A 23,496-nucleotide genomic window follows, 5' to 3' on the forward strand; every position below is an offset into this window, starting at 1 on the left:
TATTGTTCTCGTTTCCTGAGAATAAACAACCCTAATTCTTTAATCATATATTCTTTTGTCTTTGGAAATTTATTTAGATAGTACAGAGAGAACCACAAATCAATTTTTTTCCAGGTTTATTTAGGTATAATTGATATATTTAAGGTATACAATATGATGTTTTGAATACATATGTATACATTGTGAACTGATTACCACAGTCAAGCTACTTAACATATTTATCTCCTCAAATAGTTTTTCTTTGTAGTGAAAATATTTAAATTATACTTTCGTAGCAAATTTCAAGTATATAATATATAATTATTAACTATAGTTACCATGCTGTTTATTAGGTCTCCAGAACTTAATTCATCTTCTAACCGAAAATGTGTACCCTTTGACAAACATCTCCCCATTTTCTTTACCCCGACCCTGGTTAACCACCATTCTAGCATCTGTTCCTGAGTTCAGTTTTTTAAAATTCTGCATAGAAGTGAGATCTTGCACTCATTTGTGTTTCTGTGTATAGTGCATTTCACTTAGCAAAATGTCCTCCAGGTTCATCTGTGTCAAAAATGGCAGGATTTCCTTCTTTTTTAAGACTGAATAATATATCGTTGTATATATGCCACATACTCTATCCATTCACCCATTGATGGATATTTAGGTTGTTTCTGTATCTTATCTATTATAAATAATGCTGTAGTGAACATGGGAGTACTGATATCTCTTCCGAGTTTGTGATTTTATTTCCTTGGATATATACCCAGAAGTAAGATTCCTGGATCATATGGTAGTTCTGTTTTTAATATTTTGCTCAACTTCCATACTGTTTTCCATATGGTTGTACCAATTTACATTTTCATGAGCAGTGTACCAGGTTTCCCTTCTTTGCACATTTTGCCATCACTTACCTTTTGGCTTTTTGATAATTGCCATGCGAACAAGTATAAGGTGATATTTCATTGTGATTTTGATTTGCATTTTCGTGATTATTAGTGATGGTGAACATTTTTTATATGACTGTTGGTCATTTGTATATCTTGTTTGGAAAACTACTTAGTTCCTTTGCCCATTTTTTAATTGAGTTATTTGTTTTGTGTTACTGCATTTTATGAGTTCTTTACAGTTTTTATTCATTTTTCAGATGTATGGTTTGCAAATATATTCTCCAGTTCTACAGGTTGCCTTTTCATTTTGTCAGATTATTATTTTAAATAATTAATAGATTTTGTTATAAGAAATTAACTCTTTTATACTTTTACATCTTGTCAAATAAGGATAAATAGAATTTACCTATCAGCATTAAGTAAAATAACTTTTATTTAATTATTTTTGTTTCATGTAGGTTAAAATGTTGTGCTTTATTTAATCCTACTTTACTATCTCATAAGTTGATGACTGTTACTTTCTCATGCTGCCTCATATAATCTGGGATGCCTTTCTGAGACTTCAGTGTAGACTCTAGCTGAGCTTGGCTAGATTCCTTTTTTGTTTTGTTTTGAGACGGAGTCTCACTCTGTCACCCAGGCTGGAGTACAGTGGCGTGATCTTGGCTCACTGCAACTTCTGCCTCCTGAGTTCAAGCAGTTCTCCTGCCGCAGCCTCCCGAGTAGCTGGGATTACAGGCACCTGCCACCACGCCTGGCTAATTTTTTTTATTTTTAGTAGAGATGGAGTTTCACTATGTTGGCCAGGCTGGTCTGGAACTCCTGACCTCAAGTGATCCACTCACCTCAGCCTCCCAAAGTGTTGGGATTACAGGCATGAGCCACTGCATCCAGCCTAGATTCCTAATATATGACATATATATGTAAGCAAAGGTAGATATTCCTAGTCACGGACCTTTTAGCTATAAAGCAGAGCACCCATTTGGAATAAGACCTTGATTTTATTCCTGTTTCCTTTAGCTATATGGTATCTGCAATAGCAGGCATCACTTTCTTCCTTTCTTAGGTAGAATAATATGGTAATAGATGCCCCTTTGCATCTCTCTCTCTGAACCCACATGCTGTGTGTTTATATTATATCACATCACAATCACACCGCCTCTTTTGTGGGAAACTAAATCCATACTCGTAGCTACTGCTTAACATATAAAAAAGCCCTGGACTTGGAGTTAGTGTGTTCTAATTTGGATATACAATTCATTAGTTGTATCTTCTACAAAACAGCCTGTTTTGCTTATTTGGAAATAAAAGGGGCTTGTCTTTGGGTATAAATAAAATAGAAAATATTTATTATAGCCTGTCTTTATTAGAGCACATGTTAATATCAAAGTCTGTAGCTTTGAGGATTAGTTAACATAGAGTTTCCAGTTATTGATTTCTACTTTTTGACTGTTTTATATTTTAGGAGCTAAGTTCTTTTCAATAAGTTGAAATACAGGTCTCCTCTCCCCAACCCCCGTTATCTTGCATGCAAACCCCATAAGAGCAGAGACTTTATCTGTTTTCTTTACAATATCCCTAACTTCTAGAATAGTACCTGGCAAATAATGAGTGCTCAGTCAATGTTGCGTGAAAGAGGATATTTCAAAGGAACTAAAGGTTTAAGTATATATGACTGGTGGAATAAAAAGAGTTATTGCAAGAAATTGAGGTTCTGGGAGAATAGACAGTTACTTCAGAGAGAGTTCAGTTGAGTATGAGTGCAAGAGAAAGAGGCCTATAAGATGTGAGAATATGGTATGGGGTCAGATGAGAAGTCATATAGGACGATAGAGCATTAAGAATTATCACAGAAGTAACACAAATCGAGCATTTCTTTTTTTTTTTTTTTTTTTTTTGAGACGGAGTCTCACTCTGTTGCCCAGACTGGAGTGCAGTGGCCAGATCTCAGCTCACTGCAAGCTCCGCCTCCTGGGTTTACGCCATTCTCCTGCCTCAGCCTCCCGAGTAGCTGGGACTACAGGCACCCCCCACCTCGCCCGGCTAGTTTTTTGTATTTTTAGTAGAGATGGGGTTTCACAGTGTTAGCCAGGATGGTCTCGATCTCCTGACCTCGTGATCCGCCCGTCTTGGCCTCCCAAAGTGCTGGGATTACAGGCTTGAGCCACCGCGCCCGGCCAAATCGAGCATTTCTTATTCAAAATGAGTGGGACTAGATTGTTTCAGATTTCAGATTTCTTTGGATTTTGAATATTTGCATTACACTTACCTAGTTGAGCATCCCACATGCAAAAATTTGAAATCTAAACGCTCGATTGAGCATTTTCGTTGAGAGTCCCATTGGCACGCAAAACATTTCAGATTTTGAAGAGTTTCAGATTTCTGGATTAGGGATACTCAATCTATAGTAGAAACCCTTTGAGGGAAACCTGTGATTCTGCCACTACTGCCTGTCATTTAGGTTCTGGTCGTACTTCCCAGTTTACAAAGTGTATTCACATAAACCATTGAAAGAGAAATGGCTTTCAGAGTGGATGGACTCTCTGAAAGAAGAGAACGTGTATGGAGAAGAACATGGGGGTCAAGAACTGAAACTTACTTTCAGTAACGGGGTAGGAATTAGAGCCATCATCATGGGTAAAAGAGAAGTTGTACTGAAAAAAATTAAGAGGATTATTGAAAAAGTGTGATTATGGAAGCCAAGGTAATAGAAAGGTCAGGAGGTAAATGAAGCAGTTGACAATTTAAAGTGTAGAACAAAAATTAAGGACAATGATGAATAATTTAGCTCTTAGGAAATTGCTGGTTACATGAGAGAGTGAAACTTCCATGTAGTGATAAGAATAGGGTCATATTGAAGTGGAGAATGAATGTAGAAGAAATAGAGGTGTAACAGCTATAAACTGGCTGCTTGAGAATTAACAGTGAAAGAATCTAGAAAAAACATGTGGCTCCTGGCCGGGCGCGGTGGCTCAAGCCTGTAATCCCGCACTTTGGGAGGCCAAGACGGGAGGATCACGAGGTCAGGAGATCGAGACCATCCTGGCTAACACGGTGAAACCCCGTCTCTGCTAAAAAATACAAAAAAATTAGCCGGGCGAGGTGGCGGGCGCCTGTAGTCCCAGCTACTCGGGAGGCTGAGGCAGGAGAATGGCGTAAACCCGGGACACAGAGCTTGCAGTGAGCTGAGATCCGGCCACTGCACTCCAGCCCGTGCGACAGAGCAAGACTCCGTCTCAAAAAAAAAAAAAAAAAACATGTGGCTCCTGGATGGGTTATTAGGGTCACATGAAAGGGATGGATTTTTTTCCCCAGGTTAATGTTTTCCCTACCCCACCTTCCTGTTAATTATCTCCTATCCCTGTTCCAGAATTAACTTCATATGCTAGTAGTTAAAAAAAAAAATCCTTGAGTACTAACATAGTTACAGAAAGGGGTCTAAAACATATGTATCAATTTTGTACTCATTATTCCATTTATACATTTATGTAAATTTGAGAGTCTCCTTTGAATTTAAACAGATGAGAGGAATCAATAAAATTAGAGTATTCAATTTTATAAATAGTTTTAACATGAAATATTTATGCAGGTATGCTACTGTGTCTAATAATTTGAGACTCTTTCTTGAGTAAATATGTATAAAGAAGTTATTTTGATACTTTTACTTCAGAATAATACACTCTGTGTGTTTGGTTTGATTAATGAGCCTGGCAGATTGGCAAGAGAGTGTCTCATTCTCTTCTCTGTATAGGGAGGATCTAGAGACATTTAATACTAGAGAGAGTGAGATTGGTCCTTCCATATCAACTGACATCCTCTCAATTTACGTTAAATTTCTTTGTGATAAGAACCTGAACTCCCCTGAGCTAAATAAGAGAATAACTGATATATTGGAAATGGGGTAAGAAAGGCTAGATAAATGTGATTATGTACAGGGTATTTACAGAATCGGAATTAACTTTAATAATTTCTTTCTTAATTAAATTTTTAAGAAAACGAAATCTTTTTTTGTCAATCATGCCTCGTAGAAGAGGTGTTAATCTTGAATACGTTTCAGAGTATGGTTTTAATTTTGGCTATCCACTGTAATTCATTCATAAATACAAGGAAATACGATTGGGAATTTTATTATCAGCAGTTGACATAGGGAAAATATATATTTTAACTATTAAGCAAGATTATGGCTGTATAAAAAAATTACCTATATTCTTGCCTCCCCTAAACAAATGTTAGAATTATTCCATCTTCCCTTCTAGTTTTTATCCATATATATTCAGAAGATTGAGAAGGGAAAGGGAATTCTATTCTTATATTTCCACTTAGCTATAACACTCGTGGATAGACTTTAAATGACCATAATTTCCTATTGTATATCAGATTTATGTTTCCCATTTCTATTATTAAACACTTAAGTGATTTCCAAATTTTTCTATTCAAAGTAACACTGTATTGATTTTCTTTGTTTCTATAAATTTTTATTTATTTCCCTTAAGATAAACTCTCAGGAATAGTTTTACTCAGTCAAAGGATGTGAAATCATATATTAGTTGTTATGAGCTATTATGTAACTTGCCCAAGGTAACACAACTAGAAAATGACAACTAGGATTAGAACCTAGTAGTCTGGGACCACGTTCTTAACCAGTGTACTGCACTGCTGGCTCAAGAGATCCCCAATCCCATGTCACTGATCTGGATCATGAAAGTTTAATATGCATCCAAATCATTTTTCAAAATTATGGCATGAATTTGCTGTGTATGAGACACTCTGTTGGGGATTCAAGAAAGAACAGAATATAAGCCCTGCCTTAAAAGCCTATAAACTATTTGGGAGATGGGAACAGAAAGGTAAGAAAGTATGATAAAATGTAATGAGTTATATAATTAGGATGCTGTATGAAGACAAAGAAAAGAGTGGCAGACTGAACAAGGGGAGCCTAGTGTAAAGAGGCTTCTAAGGAGTGTTGAGTTTGCTTAAGTGGCCTGAATCAGTTCCTGGGAAACCAAATTGAGCAAGTATTGGAGTGTACTGCTGGCATCAGAAGACCATAAAGGCTACGTGGAGCTGTAGAGAAAATAAGCATGTAGAGAAAACCTGAGCAAAGTTTACTAAAACTTGGAACCTGGACTAAAAAATTAGCTCTGGAAATTAAATTATGGCTGAATAGATGTTGAGGACTCCAGAGAGATTTACTGCCTATGAGATATGTATCTACATTCGAAGGGAGTGAGGAGTGGATGATCCTCTAGACCATGGGAGTATTCCCTAAGTTGTAAAACTCAGAGACACTAGTCTTATCTTTTCCCTAGGAAAATTTGCTTTTGCTCAGGGATAGATTCTTCCTCCCACACACCACCCTGCCCCAGCCCACCCCACCCTCTGGTCTCCAGAGAGGAAGAGGTCTGTTAATATAAGGCTTACTATATAACATCCCAGATTGATATTTTCAGGGTTCCTTGCCGAGTTAATTTCCTATTGCTGGTGTCTCAAAGTGCTACAAATTAGTGGGTTAAAACAATACAATTCTTACAGTTCTGGGGTTCAGAAGACTATAATCGTTCTACTGAACTACCCTAGGTGTTGGCAGGGCTGCATTATTTTTGGAGGCTCCAGGGTTGAATCCCTTCCCTTGCCTTTTCTAGCTCAACTGTTAATCCTGTGACTCATTTTAGGAGCTAGGCATAACTCTTAGATCTGGGTTTGGCAGTACTAAAGGCAACTCACCTAGACCTGTCTTTGAGATAAACTCTCACCGTGGAATTAGATCTTAGTCTTCTAGATCTAACCACAACTCCCCTCAGAAGGTATTATACTGTGTGCTGTGGTCTGAATGGGGCATTGGAGGGTAATTAGATCATGAGGTTGGAGCCCTCAGGAATGGGAGTAGTGCACAGTGACATGGTGGGAGTAGTTGCCCCTCCCACCATGTGAGAGAACACAATGAGAAGGCCTCTGAGGAACAAGCCCTTACCAGACACTGAATTGCCTGGCACCTTAATATTGGACTTACCAGTGAGCAGAACTGTGAGAAATAAGTGTTTCTTGTTTATAAGCCATTCAGTTTATGGTATTTTTGTAATAACTCAAGCAGATTAAGACCCTGTAAATATAATCCTTATTATTTTAAAGGTTAGCTGATGACCTTGGTGGAGAAAATTTTCTCTAGATTTAGTCTCAGGTTTACATATTACTTTCTGTTCTTAAATTAGTTGCCACTGATATAGTAGTTGTCACTATTAAATAACTATGTATGCAACAAATAGATCAGAGCAATAAAGGAAGATTTAAAAATTAGTGTGGAATGCTTAATACACCCTTAGGCATCTATGTAATTGACATTAATCTGTAAATTATCACTGTGTTTTATTTTCTTGTCCATTCCTCACCCCTTACATTTCTCATCTTCCTTTTTTCTTCCTTTTCCCTTCCTTTCCCTCCCCTTTAATGAGCAAGTAGTATAAAGATATTTACGTTTATTTTTCTTAGTATTGGTATTCTAGAATAGAGTTTTTTAAAACTAAGAATTAATCATTCAAGCTATTATAAACCAGGCCTTCGGTATAAATTGGATTATCAGCTTAGAAGTAGAGTTTATCTTTTAAGTGTGTTATCTTCAATGTATTTCAAGGTAGAAAATAAGTGATTTTCATCCTTTATTTTTCCCTTCCTTTCCATTTTAGGACTTTTCTTGGTAGAGATGGAAATCCAAATAAACGGAATGTGCACAACGAAACATCTATGCATTTGTTGTGTATGGGACCTCAAATTATGATATCTGAAGGAGCCCTTCATCCTCGCTTGGCACGCCCCACAGAAGATGATTTCAGAAGAGCAGATTGTCTGCAGATGATCTTAAAATGGAAAGGAGCAAAACTTGACCAGGGTGAATATGAGAGAGCAGCTATTGATGCTGTTGATAACAAAAAAAACACACCCTTGCACTATGCTGCTGCCTCAGGGATGAAAGCCTGTGTAGAGGTAAAACTTTTCTTTTCTTTTCTTTTCTTTTTTTTTAATATTCTGCATTGTAAAATTTGTATCCAGGTAATATGTAATTGTCAGTATTTTTTTTTTTTGATTGTCTTAATAATTTGGTCATTTTTTTTCTCTTTTGTCTTCTAAAAGACTCTTAAATAAAGGGCCTCTTTTTTCTTTTTTTTTTTTTTTTTGAGTTGGAGTCTTGCTCTGTTGTCAGGCTGGAGTGCAGTGGAGTGATCTTGGCTCACTGCAACCTTTGCCTCCCGGTTCAAGAGTTTCTCCTGCCTCAGCCTCCCCAGTAGCTGGGACTACAGGCACGTACCACCACACTCAGCTAATTTTTGTATTTTTAGTAGAGATGGGGTTTCATCATGTTGGGCAGGATGGTCTCAATCTCTTGACCTTGGTGATCTGCCTGCCTCAGCCTCCCAAAGTGCTGGGATTACAGGCAGGAGTCACTGCGCCTGGCCAAGGGCTTCTTTTAAATAAAGTTATTTCGTTGTTTTAGTGAGGGAGAAAGCCCCACAGGTGAACAATCACCTTTGTAATGAAGTTGAGTCAAGAGCAATTAAAAATTTGTTAATATCTCTTAAGATGTTGGTCATCAATTAAGCACTATCATATTGAGAATCATAGTTATAGTAGAGATATATTCTGCTTTTTTGCTGATTTTTTTGTCACCAATTTATAAAATTTATACATGTTGAGTATAGCAAATTGTTGGCAAGTGAGACCTATAGTTTATGTAGAATTGAAGAGCTCACTAAGCAATGGATAAATATTAATGAATACATTTATTGGAGTCTTTTTAAAATCACTTGGAATTTTAAAACATGTATTTTTCTGTTTAATTTGCGTTAAAGTGCTCCTGAATACATACTATATTATGTTGTAATTTTTCCATATATATTTCATGTATAAATATATAACATTATATATACAAAATATTTAACAACAAATTAGATAAAATCACACATATGAGATCTTAACTAAGTTAAGAAATCATTATATAGTATCGTCACTGCTATACATAAAACAGAATAGGTTTTTCTCAGCTACCAGCATTCATATACATCCTTACATATCTCATAGAAGTTCTTTTGCATAGATGTGTTTAAGTATGTGTGAGAAGCATATTAGACTGGATTACAGAGTATCTTTATTACTAAAAGTATATACCTTTATTGGAAAAGCAATGATCATAATCAGATTAAAATATACCTGAAAATTTCTTGTTTCCTTAATGTTGTTCATGTATACTTTAGACTTCTAACTAGATCAGTATGCCAAAAATATGAATGTTCATTTTCTTATATTAAAAGATTACCATCACTTATATTATTTCTTCAGGATATCTGAAGTGTCAGTTCTTGCATTTCTAATATGCTTGTGATCTTATCTTTTGTTTATTGCTAATGTTTGTGATACTTGTTAATCTTTTAGAGTCTTAGTCATTTCATTGAGTTTGTGTAACCTTTACCCATTAGTTAGTGATGGTCATTAACTTGAAACTATTTTTCAAGCAATGCTTTTTTGTTTGTTTGTTTTAAGAGATAGGGTCTCTCTGTGTTGTCCAGGCTGGTCTCAAACTCCTGGGGTTCAGCGATCTCCCTGCCTCATCTTCTGGAGTAGCTAGGACTACAGGCACCCACATGCTACCAAACCTAGCCACGATGTTTTCTAACATTGATTCACTGTGGTGGAGGAATCTCCTAGGATATGGAGGGTAGGGGACTAATAGCAGAATTCCTGAGGCTTTTTACACAAGCTTCTCTGTACATTGTCCTATGTTTACCTATTGTGGAAGAATTCCTGCTATAATGACTCACCATTATTGATGGGACTGCATCATATTTCTCAAATGGACAGGAATAGAAAGTAGATTTTTCTGGATAGTAGCAATAATGCTCTTAAATATTTTAAATAGGCCGGGTGTGGTGTCTCACGCCTGTAATCCCAACACTTTGGGAGGCCAAGTCTGGCAGATCACAAGGTCAGGAGTTCAAGACCAGCCTGGCCAATACAGTGAAACCCCGTCTCTACTAAATATATAAAAATTAGCTAGGCGTGGTGGCAGGCGCCTGTAGTCCCAGCTGCTTGGGAGGCTGAGGCAGGAGAATTGCCTGAACATAGGAGGCAGAGGTTGCAGTGAGTCAAGATGGCACCACTGCACTCCAGCCTGGGCAACAGAGCGAGACTCCATCTTAGAAAAAAAATGTATATATATATTTAATATATATTATATTAAATGCTTTAATATCTCGCTTCCAACTTTGTAAGCATTGCTTTAGTAGTTGTTGATTTTTAAGTATGTTGACAATGACATACTTACTAAATTGTTCAAAAAATTGAGAGTGGTGTTTTTACCAGCGTTATTTTTTGCTCAGTGAAAGAAATTAGTGCCAGGTTTATACTGTACTATCTGGCAGGCCTGACAATTTGCTTATGTATGCGTGAGCATGTGAATGTGTGTGTGTGCTTTAACTTTTTGACCTATCAGCATATCACATCACATATACCATAACATTTGATGACTGTTTTCATTTTCTGTATGTAGAAGAGCTCTTTGACTTAATATTAAATATAAAACATTCTAAAAGTAGCCCTATAAATACCTTATATTTATTCTAGTTTTTATAACATTTCAGCATATTTTATTCAGATAAAGCTTATCTTTAATCTCTTATATATACTTGATTATATATACTCTTGTCCAGCCTTAGGCCCTTAATTATTTTTTATTATGTATACTGCTAATTAAACCAGAAGAGTTTCTCAGGGAAGCATATATTAACTATCTCCAGAAGCCTTATTTTTTTTTCTTGTACAAGTTCATACAATAGATACAGTTGTCACTTGGTATCCAAGGGAGATTTGTTCCAGAACTCTCTACAGATACGGAAATCCACAGATGCTCAAATCCCTTATAGAAAATGGCACAGTATTTGCATATAACCTACACACATCCTCCTTACACTTTAAATTGTCTCTAGATTATGTATAATACCTAGTACAATATGAGTGTCATTAGGGAATAATGACAAGAAAAAAACGTGGATGTTCAGTATAGACACAACCATCCCTATTTGTTTTCCAGATATTTTTTACCTGCTTTGGTTGAATCCAGGGATGTGGAATCTAAGGATGTGGAAACCACAGATAGAGAGGGCTGACTATGCATTAAAATATGTAACCTGTTTAACTGTACAACTTAACTCTTAGTATGAGTCTCTAGTTATTTTTAGGTGGTATCATACTACTATGATGAACAGGAAAGGCTTAGATGTCTCTTACAAAGTTTACTATCATGGTTAATTAAATTTTTTTTTCTAAACTTATTTCTTTATATCATTACTTATAGTCATTGGCTATAAGAATAATAGTTATAATAACTAACATTTGTATAATGCTTTCTAATGTTTATAGTGCTCACTGGTACTAAGCATGATATAAAGGTTTGGGTTGAGTGAAAGAATGTCATCAGATATTTATTAATGTTTCATAAGACTAAGAGATTATGTGGTGGAGGAAGCATTGATTTGTAGTCTTGGTCCTCAGAGTAACAGTCTGTGGAACCTTGCATTTGTCACTCAGCTACTGTAATAGTTTCCTCTTGGTTGGTTTGAATAGATGATGTCAAATTTATTTAGAAGATTCCTTTTAACACAAATTCTCTATTAGCCTGTTATTGCAGTAAAATATATCCCATTTTTAGTGTCTAGCCTTTAAGATCAAAGAGATTATCTTTTTTCCCATTGTTAGGGCCAACCTGTTTCTTAACTACATCTGTGGAAGTATATCTTCTCTAGTTGTTGAAAATGTTTTTCTCCCTGGTATATTTATTTAAGGATAGAGATGATGAAGTCATCGTTGGCATTTAATAATTTAAACAGTTCATTAGTTTGTACCATAGAAATAAAATAATTATTTTAAAACTTCCCCATCTCCCTGTAATAATTATGTTCTGTAATAAGTGCTCCCACACACACACACAGAGAACATAAAATTAAAACCCCTTAATTATAGAGTTCTTCAGGGAACCTCCAGGTGTGAAGGTATCACACGGTATGTAGAGAGTTGCATTAGTTATCTGTGTCACTGATGCCTAGACCTGACTTCTCTGAACTTCTTCATGCTATATTGTTGCCTGGTTGACTTCCTCATATGGATATCCAGCAATCTGTCAAATTCAGTATTTTAAAAAGTGTACTATCTTCTTTTCTACCCAGTAGAGACTTCACTAGTGCTTGATTCTTGACTCTAGATTCTATTAATGATGCTGCCATTATCTCCTTATCCAGTATTGATACCTGCACTTACCTTGGATCTCCCTCTTTTTTTTTTAATTACATCAAACTCATAATACCCATGGCAGAGTAGACCTCTGTCTCTTTGGACCAGTTCCTCTGTTTACTTCTGTGGCCACTTTCTAACACCAAGTGCTTTGTGTTGAATCCTTACTTTGGCATATTTTTCAGAACTCCCTTACACAGAAAATCCTGGAGTTTCACAAATTAATTATTCTAAATTATTTGTGAGATAATAATGCAGAGGAATAGTCTACAATTGTTTGAAAATTGGAAATGCTTATATGATAAATATTTATTAAGGACAGACTATAAATAAAGCACCTAAAATTCTAATTTTATTTAATATTCTAAAAATTATTTACAGGTCAGCAAACTTTTTTCTGTGAAAGCCCAGAAAGTAAATATTTTAGGCAACTCTGACATTGTACCCTGAAAGCAGCCACAGACAATACAGAAACAAAAGAGAATGGCAGTGTTCTAATAAATCTTTATTTATGGACATCACCATTTGAATTGCTTATAATTTTTGTATGTCATGAAATAATTCTGTTTGTTCTTTTCAACCATTTGAAAATGTAAAAACTGTTTTTAGTTTGTGGGCTATACAGAAACAGGCAGCAGGCTTGATTTGGCCTAAGATGACTCCATACTTGAAGCTTATTTTAAATATGTAAAATGACCTTATCAATATGTAACAGGTCCTATAAGCTTCAGTTATACAAAGGACTTAAAAAGTACCATGTAATGGATACTCAGTACACAAAAACAAAGCTCCATTAAAACATAAGTCTGACAAAAATTTAATAAATAATATACTGTTCTTAGTTGCTGAGAGTTTTTGTTTTCTACTTGGGAACAGGAATGGACTTGAGAAGGGTGGTGGGTTAGGTCTATTAGCATGGCTTAGTAAAACATCCAGTGCTGTTTCTTCCTTTGGTAGACTTCCATAGAGCAACCCTAGTCATTAGGCCTCATTATGTTTCCATTAGTGCTTAACCTGTAGTAGTAATTCAGTAAATGGTGAATGCGACAGGGATTGTTTTTGATAGTGCTTTACTCTTTGTGAAAAGAATTTTTTTAAAATGAGTGTTATCTTAGATATTTTCTATTCACCTGTGCCCTACTTGCTTATTCAGAGTTTTAAGTGTAGCTGCTTCATGTCAGATCAAATAGAGGTCACTATAAAACCAAAGGTGGTAAATCACACATTTTCCTTTACAGCTACAGGGTCTGTTTGACACTTTGGCAGCTATCAGAGCATTTCACATTTCATTGAAAAGTCATAAAAACCATTCACAGGTCAGACTGAAGAATATTACCTAATTATATTGTGTTTTTAGCACCTAGAGTTTTAAAACTGTTTAAAGAATACAGGAATTATATTCCCGGTTCAGCAGCTGAGTAACTTTGCCTGTCTGGGCCTCTGTTTTCTAATTTTTAATCAAGATAGTTGTGATCTCATTATTGTCCCTCAAATGTTATGATGCTAAGGCCTATATTAACTAGGCAGTGACTGTTACAGGGGAAGGAGAGATAATTTTAGTTTTACATATCCTGGAAGATTTCATGGGTAGCAGTAAGATTGGAGTGGGTAATATTTCAGTTTAAGTATTTGGAGGAGGCTTTCAAAATGTGGCTCTCAGACCTGCAGCATCAGTTCTGACAACTTGTTATAATTAACAAATTATTGGCCCAACCAGACCTTCACATTCTGAACTTGTATCTCTGGGAATAGATTGCAGAAATGTTTAGCCAGTTCTCCTGGTGATTATTTGCATGGCAGAGTTTGAGAAGCACTGTTCTATTCTAGGTCTCAGACATATGCAGATTGAAATATTTGTGGAGAAGTAATAAAACAGATTACTTTAAAGGAGGATAGAGGATGTACCAAGTAGAAAGTACTAAATGCCAAGGTTAAGAATTTGGGGTTTCCTTTAGAGAAAATTGAGCCATTGAAAATTTTTTGACCGAGTGCGATGGCTCACGCCTGTAATCCCAGCACTTCGGTTGGCCAAGGCGGGAGCATATCTTGAGCCCAGAAGTTCAAGATCAGCCTGGGCAACAGAGTGAGAGCTTGTTTCTACTAAAAATAAAAAATTAGCTAGTCATGGTGGTGCACACCTGTAGTCCCAGCTACTCAGGAGGCTACGGTGGGAGGATCACCTGAGCCCAGGAAGTGGAGGCTGCAGTGAGCCGTGATCATGCTACTGTACTCCAGCCTGGGTGACAGAACGAGACCCTGTCTCCAAAAAAAAAAAAGAAAAAAAAAATTTTAATTGGAGAGTGATATTATGAAAGCATATATGATGAGATTAGCCTGATGGTTGTAATGTACAATAGATTTGAATGGCGTGCTTCCAAAGTGGTGTTTCTTAAAGCCTTGCTACTCAAAAGAATCGTCCTCAGACTGGCATTGGCATCAATCACCTGGGAACTTGTTGGAAATGCAAAATCTCAGCTCCATCCAAGACCAACCAAATTTGAATCTAGTTTGACAAAATCCCAAAGGGATTCTTATTTAAAGCTTGAGAACCCTGGCTTGGGGCATAATTTGTGGGCTGCCTATATTGGAATCACCTGTAAAAAGTATACATACATCTTACAGTCCCCTCTCCAGATCCACCTAATATGACTATCGGGCTACCCAGATAATTCTTACACAGTTTGAAAACGTGTGTGCTGGAACAGTAGTTCTAAGCGTGACTACACAGAAATCTCAGACTAATAAAATTTAAATTTGTGAGAGGGGACCCCAGACATTGGTAAGTTGAGAACCAATGTATTAGAAGGAGTGATAGGAGTTAGAAGATTAATGCGCTAATTCTGGTGTGAACTGACAAAGCATCTGGGTTTGTATGGTGGTACTGGAGATGGAAAGAATGAGGCAGATGCCAGGGACATTGTGAAGAACTGTTAGCCTTTGGTGACTCAGTCAGTTGATAATAAGAAAGCAAGGGAAAGAAAGGTTAAAGAAAAAAGGATGGAGGCTCTATAATGTTTAATATTGACAATAGTGAGCTCTCTTTAGATGATATAATTCTCTTTTTTATTTGTGTACATTCTCTATACCTGCTGTCACATCTATAATTAGAGTAAAATTAATTAACTTTATTTTTAAATAAGATGGACATGGTTTTGAGCCCGAGCGACTTCAAAGCCTGCTAACAATGAACAAACATTGGAAAGTGAGGTGAAATGCAGGAATTGGTTGAAAGGAAGGGAGAATATATTGAGTTTTCATTTAGAAGGCTGGATATTGACATCCTAGCTTATCCACATGAAATGATAGGCAGGCTGTTGACAATGACGACGAAAGTGTTAGGGAATAAAGAATATAGACACTCATTTAGAATTTAGAATTGAGTTTATCTACATAAAGTTAACAATTAAAAGCAGGATAATATATAGAGGAGAGAAGCAAGGAAAAGACTTTAGGTTATAGATAAAATAACAGAGTTAAAGTCGCAGCATCAATTTGAAGAATGCCTGTGTTCAAAGAGATGAGAACAAGAAGTAGTGCCTATGAGGGAAACACAAAAAAATAGAGAAATAAAAGAACCAAGATGATACAATGTCAAAGATGCATGAGAACAAGAAGTAGTGCCTATGAGGGAAACACAAAAAAATAGAGAAATAAAAGAACCAAGATGATACAATGTCAAAGATGCAAGAGAAGAATTTCAAGGAGAGGAGCTGGTCAATCATGTGATGTGCTGCAGAAAAGTAAAGGAATTGGGGGACTGAGAAACGCTGATGGATTTGAGAGTTAAGAGGTATTAATGACTTTCTGGAATATTGTTTCAGTAAAATAGTCCAAGCAGAAGTCAGATTCCTGCGCATAATTGAGTCATTTGCTGAGGAAATTGAGAGACAGTTGGTATCAATAACTAATTTGAGAAATGTGAAGGCCAAGAAAGATAGAAAATTTTTAGGAAAGTAACTAGAAGGATAGCAGGATTAAGTTATCATCCTGAGTAAGTCAATCCAGAGTCACCACCCATTTAGAGGGTGATCAAAAGGATGGGGTAGGGTTTGTCTTGAATAGTAGGGGTTACCTCTCTTAAAGCCCCCTACCCCTCTTCCTCTGGAACTGTGAATGGAAAGAAAGGCAGAATAGAAGAACAGAAGTATTGCGATCATGATAATTTGGTTTCTTTTAAGGTAGAACATTTTATGTGCACCAAGACAGGCTTAAAACCATATTTAAGTAAAACATTCAGTCCTCCTATTAAGTCCTCCTTAGCTAATTTGAGACTGGGAAAGCAGATACTCAGTTGGATGCTTTGGTTGAAGCATTTAAAAAGTACTCTTCAGAACCAGACATAACTTCCTATTTTGTCAAAGTAAGACACCCAAGTTTATTCCACAACACTTTGGCAGCTATCTCCCCTTAATGCATCCTTTTACTTACTGGTGTTCCTGACTTTATGCCCTAAAGGTCAGCAAGCTGAAGTACTTTTTAACACATTCTCCTCAATGTCAGGCATTATTGCTGTCAGCTGTCTTCCATGCCAAGGTAACATACAGGTGGATTTTCATAGCCAAGTGTAATGCTACAAACATGGATCCTCCCATTTCATAATTGATTATGAGTTTCTCTACAGGTGCCAAATCGCAGCAATGAGATACAGGTCTTTATGGTTCCCTCGCCCCAACTGCAGTCAAACACATTAGGGAACACCTTGCAAAGATAGTTTACCAGTCATTCTCACTCAAGTTCTAAGAATGGTCAGCAGTTACCTTCAACAATGACTTCTCACACATCCCCTCTTCAAACACATTTTTTAACCCGCCAATGAATGAAGTCCACATCCTGGCATATCCTTTTATTAAGGTTCCCCTTACCAAGATTTTGTTAGGGTACAACTTCTTAAATTTTGTTGTCTTTGCTTTTGTTAAGGAAGACTAAGGCATTAAGTTAAAGATGATTTGTCTTGTTTTCTAAAATTTATTATTTTTTTGTGCAGTGATATCTGTTGCAGAGTAAACCAAATCCTGATTTTGAAAGTTATCCCAGCATGCATTTTAGAAATAATTTTCTATGACTCTAAATAGAGAACTCAAGAATAAAGTCAGCTCTTTAGTTCTGTAGCAGTCAGGAGCAGATAGTATATTTTGTATTTAGGTGTTGGTAACCTGTGAAACAGAGAGGGTAAAAACAGTAATAGATCCTGCTATGGATATAATAAGTCTCTGGATTTACTACAAGTTCCCAGTATTGAATAAATTAGGTAATATAAATTTATCAGTTTCCACGGCAACTTTGGTTGTACTTTAGGCTCATTGCTTCTCAAACATTTATGTGCAAAAAGAATCTCTTGGAGATCAGAATGACATTTTGATTCAGAGGCCTGGGCTTGGAGGGGTTTGGGGGATGAGGCTGAGATTCTTCATTTCTAACAAATTCCCAGGAGATACTACTGGTCCCCAGACCACACTTGCACTAAAAAGGTTCTAGGTGGTAAATAGCAGCTGATAAGACCTTGCCCTTGGAATCTAGAAGGTGGCTGCCGGAATGACAATTTAGAGCCATTCTTAGCAAACATTTTTCCGTAAAGGACCAGATTGTAAACGTTTTAAGCTTTGTGGCCACAGGTCTATATTTCATAGTCTTGGTTTGTTTGCTTATTTTTACAACTTAAAAACCACCTTAGCTCTAAGGCATACCTCTGATTAGAGCAAGAAGCTAAAGTCAAATCCAGTGGACTTGTCAAGTTAGCCCATGGCTTCCAGATCTGGCATTGATATAAGACCCTTGTTTTGTGAGGATTCTTAGGACTGTAGGAGAACCGTGAGGATTCCAGTTCCGAAGAACTTTATAGGAAGGTTGTGTCTTTGTTGAGGAGGGAAAGAAGATAAAATTATTTGGAAGAAAATGAAACTACCATTTTGATTAACTCATGCGAAATGAAAATCTCTAAAAAGTGTTAATATTTAGATCATAAGTAAGAGTCTGGGCAGAACTTCAAGATGGACCCAGAATGCATTTAACTTCGATTTAGCCTACCTGCTTACGAGTCAGTATAGTTTCCAGTCATGGTTAAAAACTTGATCAAACTCATGTCCAAATCCCAGTTCTACTGCTTACTAGCTGGGTAACTTTAGTTAGTCAAGCTACTTAACTATTCTGAGATACAATAATACCCCTGTTATATGGGATTGTTAATATTAAATGAGAGTGTGTGCTTTAAAGTGTTTAGAAAACAATGAATAGTGACTGTTACTGTATTATTATGAGTATGACCAAATCCTATAAAAGAATCCTATGGTCGGGCACAGTGGCCCACGCCTGTAATCCTATATTTTGAGAGGCCAAGGTGGGTGGATCACCTGAGGTCAAGAGTTCAAGACTAGCCTAAGCAACATGGTGACACCCCATCTCTACTAAAAATACAAAAAATTAGCTGGGCGTGGTGGGGGGCACCTGTAATCCCTGCTACTTGGGAGGCTGAGGCAGGAGAATCACTTGAACCCAGGTTGCAGTGAACCGGGATCATGCCATTACACTCCAGTCTGGGTGACAGATCGAAACTCTGTCTCAAAAACAAAAACAAAAATAATCCTGTGACTGTCAGGCTGTCCATTAGAGTTGTCCTAGATATGGCTATCCTGGCATTCATGCCCTTCTTAATGTCTTTGCAGACACAAGATAGGAAACTTGTACCTATAGCCCTTAATAACAACATACTTAATTTCTGCAAAGCTAGCAGAAACCTCATTACTAAACAAGTCAAATCACTATTCCATGTGTTTTTAAAGGTGGTATTTCTTTGGGTCAAAGAGAGATGGATAGACTTAGCTTCCCAATGTGGCTATCAGTAGCTAGTCCCATTACTTATTTTGAAGAATATTGAAAACAGCTTTACCTCAGTGACTTGCTCGTCCTAATTTCATTTCAGTGTTTCACTGGATAATGAATGAAACTTTTGTCTGCCATGCCAGGACATCCAGACATTAGTAGTTAAATTAACAGTATCAGCAGTGTCCTTGTTTAAGAAAGATTTATAGAAATTAGAAATTAACAAATTTAAAGTACTGAATAACTATAAACTTTTTCAAATTTTATTTTTGGACTAAGCAAAATGCTTAAGAATTTCTGAAGTTTAAAAAATCGGTTTTGGGTTTTTTTTAATTTTTTTTTAATGAGAGGAACTCATTACTGAAAAACAAGAATTACTAATCTTAAAATCAGAAGCCACTGATATCTAAATACCTTTTTTTTTGGTCATTTCAAATGCATACTGTACGTACTGTTGCATTTTTGTTGTGTTAATTTTATTATATTTTTAATGTTTTAAAAATAGCATGAAATAACTTGTTTGAACCTGTGGTTGCAAGTTTTTGAAAAAAACTTTTTTAGCTTTTAGTAAAACATGGAGGAGACTTGTTTGCTGAGAATGAAAATAAAGATACTCCTTGTGATTGTGCTGAAAAGCAACACCACAAAGATTTGGCCCTCAATCTGGAATCTCAAATGGTATTCTCACGGGATCCTGAGGCTGAAGAAATAGAAGCTGAATATGCTGCATTAGACAAACGAGAGGTCAGTTTATTTTTTTCTCAGTAAAAAAATTACATGTAATTTTAGATTGTATGTTGTTTTGTATTTTTTTTCTTCTTTAAAACTCAGTTTGTGTGTTCTTCTTTACAGTATTCTAAATATCCTGTCATCTTCATAGCCATAAAGTATAAAAATACATCTAGGCCAACCATGGTGGCTCATGCCTGTAGTTCCAGTGCTTTGGGAGGCCAAGGCACTGGAGTTCTGAGACTAGCCTGGGCTATATCAAGACTTTATCTCTACAAAAAATCTTAAAAATTTGCCAGGAATGGTGGCCAACACTCATTGTCCTAACTACTCAGGAAGCTGAGGCAAGAGGATCTCTTGAGCCCAAGAGTTCAAGGCTGCCATGAGCTATGATCATGCCAGGGCACTCCAGCCTGGTGACAAAGTGAGACCCTGTCTCTAACTTTAAAAATAAATAATAACATCTAGGAAACCTGGAGCTATGGGTCTTTTGTCTGTCATATATGAGTGTGTTTACTTATAAATAAGATGCTGATGTGAGGTATGAATCCTATCCACTCCTCCTACTATAAGACTCCAGTCCTCCTGTTCATCAGTCTCACCTTCTCCTTTGGATTGATCGTATCAACAGACTTGCTTTGGTAGATCCCATCTTAAAAACCAAACAAAAAACCATAAAAGCAGCCATTGACTCAATCCTTCCCTAGCCCTGTCTCTCTTCCCCTTTAGTTGTAGCCCCATATCTCTTATCTTCTTAGGAGAGAACCGCTTCCTCGCCTTCCATTCACTCTTTAACCCACTGCAGTATGACTTTCTTCCCTTCTACTCTGATGAAACTGCCCCCCGTCATGGAGTGACATGTTGCCAAATGTAGTAGTTTTACTTTTCTGCCTTCATCTTACTTGAATTCCTCAGTGGCACTTGACACAATTGACCAATCCCTTCTTAATGAAACACTTTTCTCTAGGCTTTGAGGATAACATTCTCTTCTGATTTTCCTTTATGTCTTCCCGGTCTCAGTAAATATTACCCCTGTCCACTGAGTTGCTCAAGCATAAATGGGGGAAGCATTCTTGATTCCTCACATTTTCTTAATCATCACATCCAAACAGTTGGGGAATCCTGTCAATTTTACCTCCAAAAATGCGATGTAAATTAATTTGTTCTTCCCAACCTGTACTCCTACCTCTCTAGGCGCTCACCACCTTCACTTCTTATCTGAGCTACTGTAATAGTTTCCTTACTGGTCTTCTTCCTTCTATTCTTGTATCTTTAGAATCCATATCGTTCACAGGATTCAGAATGACATTTTAAATGTTATACATATCATTTAAATCATTTAATGATTTTTCATTGTACTTAGAATAAAATCCAAACTGATTGCTCGGATGTAAGCCCTTATGTGATCTGACCACTGTACCTTTTTTCCCCAGAACACCTTGCTGTCATTGTAATGCCTAGACTACACCAAGGCATTTGCAGTTGCTCTTTCCTGCGTCTGAAATCTCCCAGCTATTTTTTGCCATTCTTTTTTAAAATCGGTCTCCTCTCTTCCCATTATTCTTTACTATATGCCCTTTTTATTTTAAGTTTTTAATTCTTTTTTATTAGTAGTACTTTTGATTGAAAAATAATAATTGTATACATTTGGAGTACAGTGTTGTATTTTGGTATGTATATACAATGTGGAATGATTAAATCAAACTAATTAACATATCCATCCCTAACTCACCTATCATTTTTTAAGATGAGACATTTGAAATGTACTCTTATTTTGAAATATACAATGCATTGTTATTGGCTATAGTCACCATTGTGTAATAGATCTCAAAACCTATTCTTGCTGTCTTATCTGAAACTTTATACCCCCTGTTTATTTTTCATAGGACCTATCACATGCTATGATTATTTTATGTATTTGTTTACTTGTTTATTGCCTTTCTCTCCTATTAGACTGTCAACTCCGTGAAGGGTAGAGCCATATTCGCCTATTCAGCAGACTATTTTCAGTATTTGAAACACTGCTTGCACAAAATAGGCATCTATAGATATTTCTTAAAGAAATTATAACCCAGTAAATTTTTTCCTCCCAAAAGGATTCTGATTCCTCAGTGTTTAGTGCTAACTTGATTCTAAAAGATACTATGTAACTATTGGTTTGTACATGTTTAGAAAAATAATCATACGATCATGTTGTTTATTTTCCCCATGGATTCCCAACAATTTCGGAGCTTTATACTCTCCATATGGCCAAAAGAACTGAGTTTGTTGGGATTAAAATTCACTTTTTAAAAAATCCTTTGTTTCTGTAGTTAGGTTATTTTATAGACAAGCTTATTCATATTAAGTACATATAGAAAGAGAGAGGGCCTGTGCCCTAAGCATTTTGCTGTCCCTTCACATGGTTATGTAATCCACATGGGAACCTTGAATGACAGTTGTCCTCTCCTCCCCACCTTTTTTTAATGAGGAAGATAAACTGGAAAATAACTGAGTAACTTGCCAGAATCAAAGTGAGCTGAATTTAATTCTTCTGACTTCAGGTCCAAGCAACTTCCACTTGCCATGTTGCCTTCTTTTTGACAATCCATTATCTTGAGTCAAACAGAAATTTTTACTGTAATAATTAGTATAGTCATTTAGTCAGAAGACATTTAAGCAGTAATATTCCAGAAATAATATTGTTGTAATTAAATTGTAAGACATTTAGATTTTTCCCCAAAATACCATCTTATTTTAATTTATAATTGAATCAGGGAATAACAGTAGGCATTATCAGTAGATTTAAGATCTAAATGGACTTAATATAACTAATATCATGTTAAGAAAAAAGTTACAGAATAGTTTGATACTAATTCTATGGGAAAAAACGACCGTATACAAGAAGAATATTGAAGTATACCAAAACGATCATTTTGATTATAGGTAATCTCCTTTACAATTATTATTTTGTCTATTTTCATGCATTTCCTGACATTTGTAATGAGTATTTATTGCTAAAAATGTAAAATAATTTCTTCATCCTGACTGTATCCCAAGTGGTAACAGTTTCTTATGTGTACTACCAGACTTAAGCAAACATACATGTATATTGAATTTTTAATGCAAAAGTAAGATCATGTCATATATTGTATTCTATATTTTTTCAACTTAACAATGTATCATGAACATCTCTCCTAAGTCAGAACATATAATATACATATTTTAAACATTTACCTATTGCCAAACGTCTAAGTAATTTATATATTTTTACCTTTAAAAACAAGGCTACAGTGAATATTTGCCTGATATATATCTTCTTTATCCAGTTGTGCCATTATTGTAGTTAAAAATACGGATTCTAGAGCCAGACTGTCTGAGTTCATATCTTCATATCTTTGCCTGATGACTAACTTACTGTGTGACCTTGAGCAGATTACTTAAACTCTCCGCCTCAGTCTCTTCTTAAAATGAAGTTAACAGTCCCTACCTCATAGGGTTATAGTGATCCTTAATGAGTTAGTATATGTATATGCTTCGACCAGTGCCTGACTCATTGTCAACATTAGCTAATTGTCTGCTGCTGTAATCATGATTATTACTTCATAGTCATCATTATTGCATTGTATACACATTTTAAAAGTGTAGTTCCTATGTGTCTTTAGAAATTGGTTTGATGGGTCATAAGATTTTAAACTTTGTCAGATGCTCTTAAACTGTCCAGAAAGCCGGGGGGCGGAGCAAGGTGGCCGAATAGGAACAGCTGCAGTCTCCAACTCCCAGCCCGAAGGACACAGAAGACCGGTGATTTCTGCATTTTGAACTGAGGTAC

The 23,496-nt window shown here is 36.2% G+C and overlaps 1 protein-coding gene across 2 annotated transcripts in view; it reads left to right on the top strand.

Annotated features, from left to right (window-relative positions):
* The window catches only part of ANKIB1 (ankyrin repeat and IBR domain containing 1), a 165,118-nt gene that overhangs the window by 63,541 nt on the left and 78,081 nt on the right, over nt 1-23,496 (top strand). For both annotated transcript variants that reach the window (XM_011963243.1, XM_011963244.1), the window contains exons 3-4: nt 7,550-7,847; nt 19,518-19,700. In XM_011963243.1, the coding sequence (XP_011818633.1) occupies nt 7,550-7,847; nt 19,518-19,700 (481 nt within the window). The remainder of the gene's footprint in view (nt 1-7,549; nt 7,848-19,517; nt 19,701-23,496) is intronic.

Source organism: Colobus angolensis, unplaced genomic scaffold, assembly GCF_000951035.1.
Source record: "Colobus angolensis palliatus isolate OR3802 unplaced genomic scaffold, Cang.pa_1.0 Scaffold605, whole genome shotgun sequence".
Classification (NCBI taxonomy): Eukaryota; Metazoa; Chordata; class Mammalia; order Primates; family Cercopithecidae; genus Colobus; species Colobus angolensis.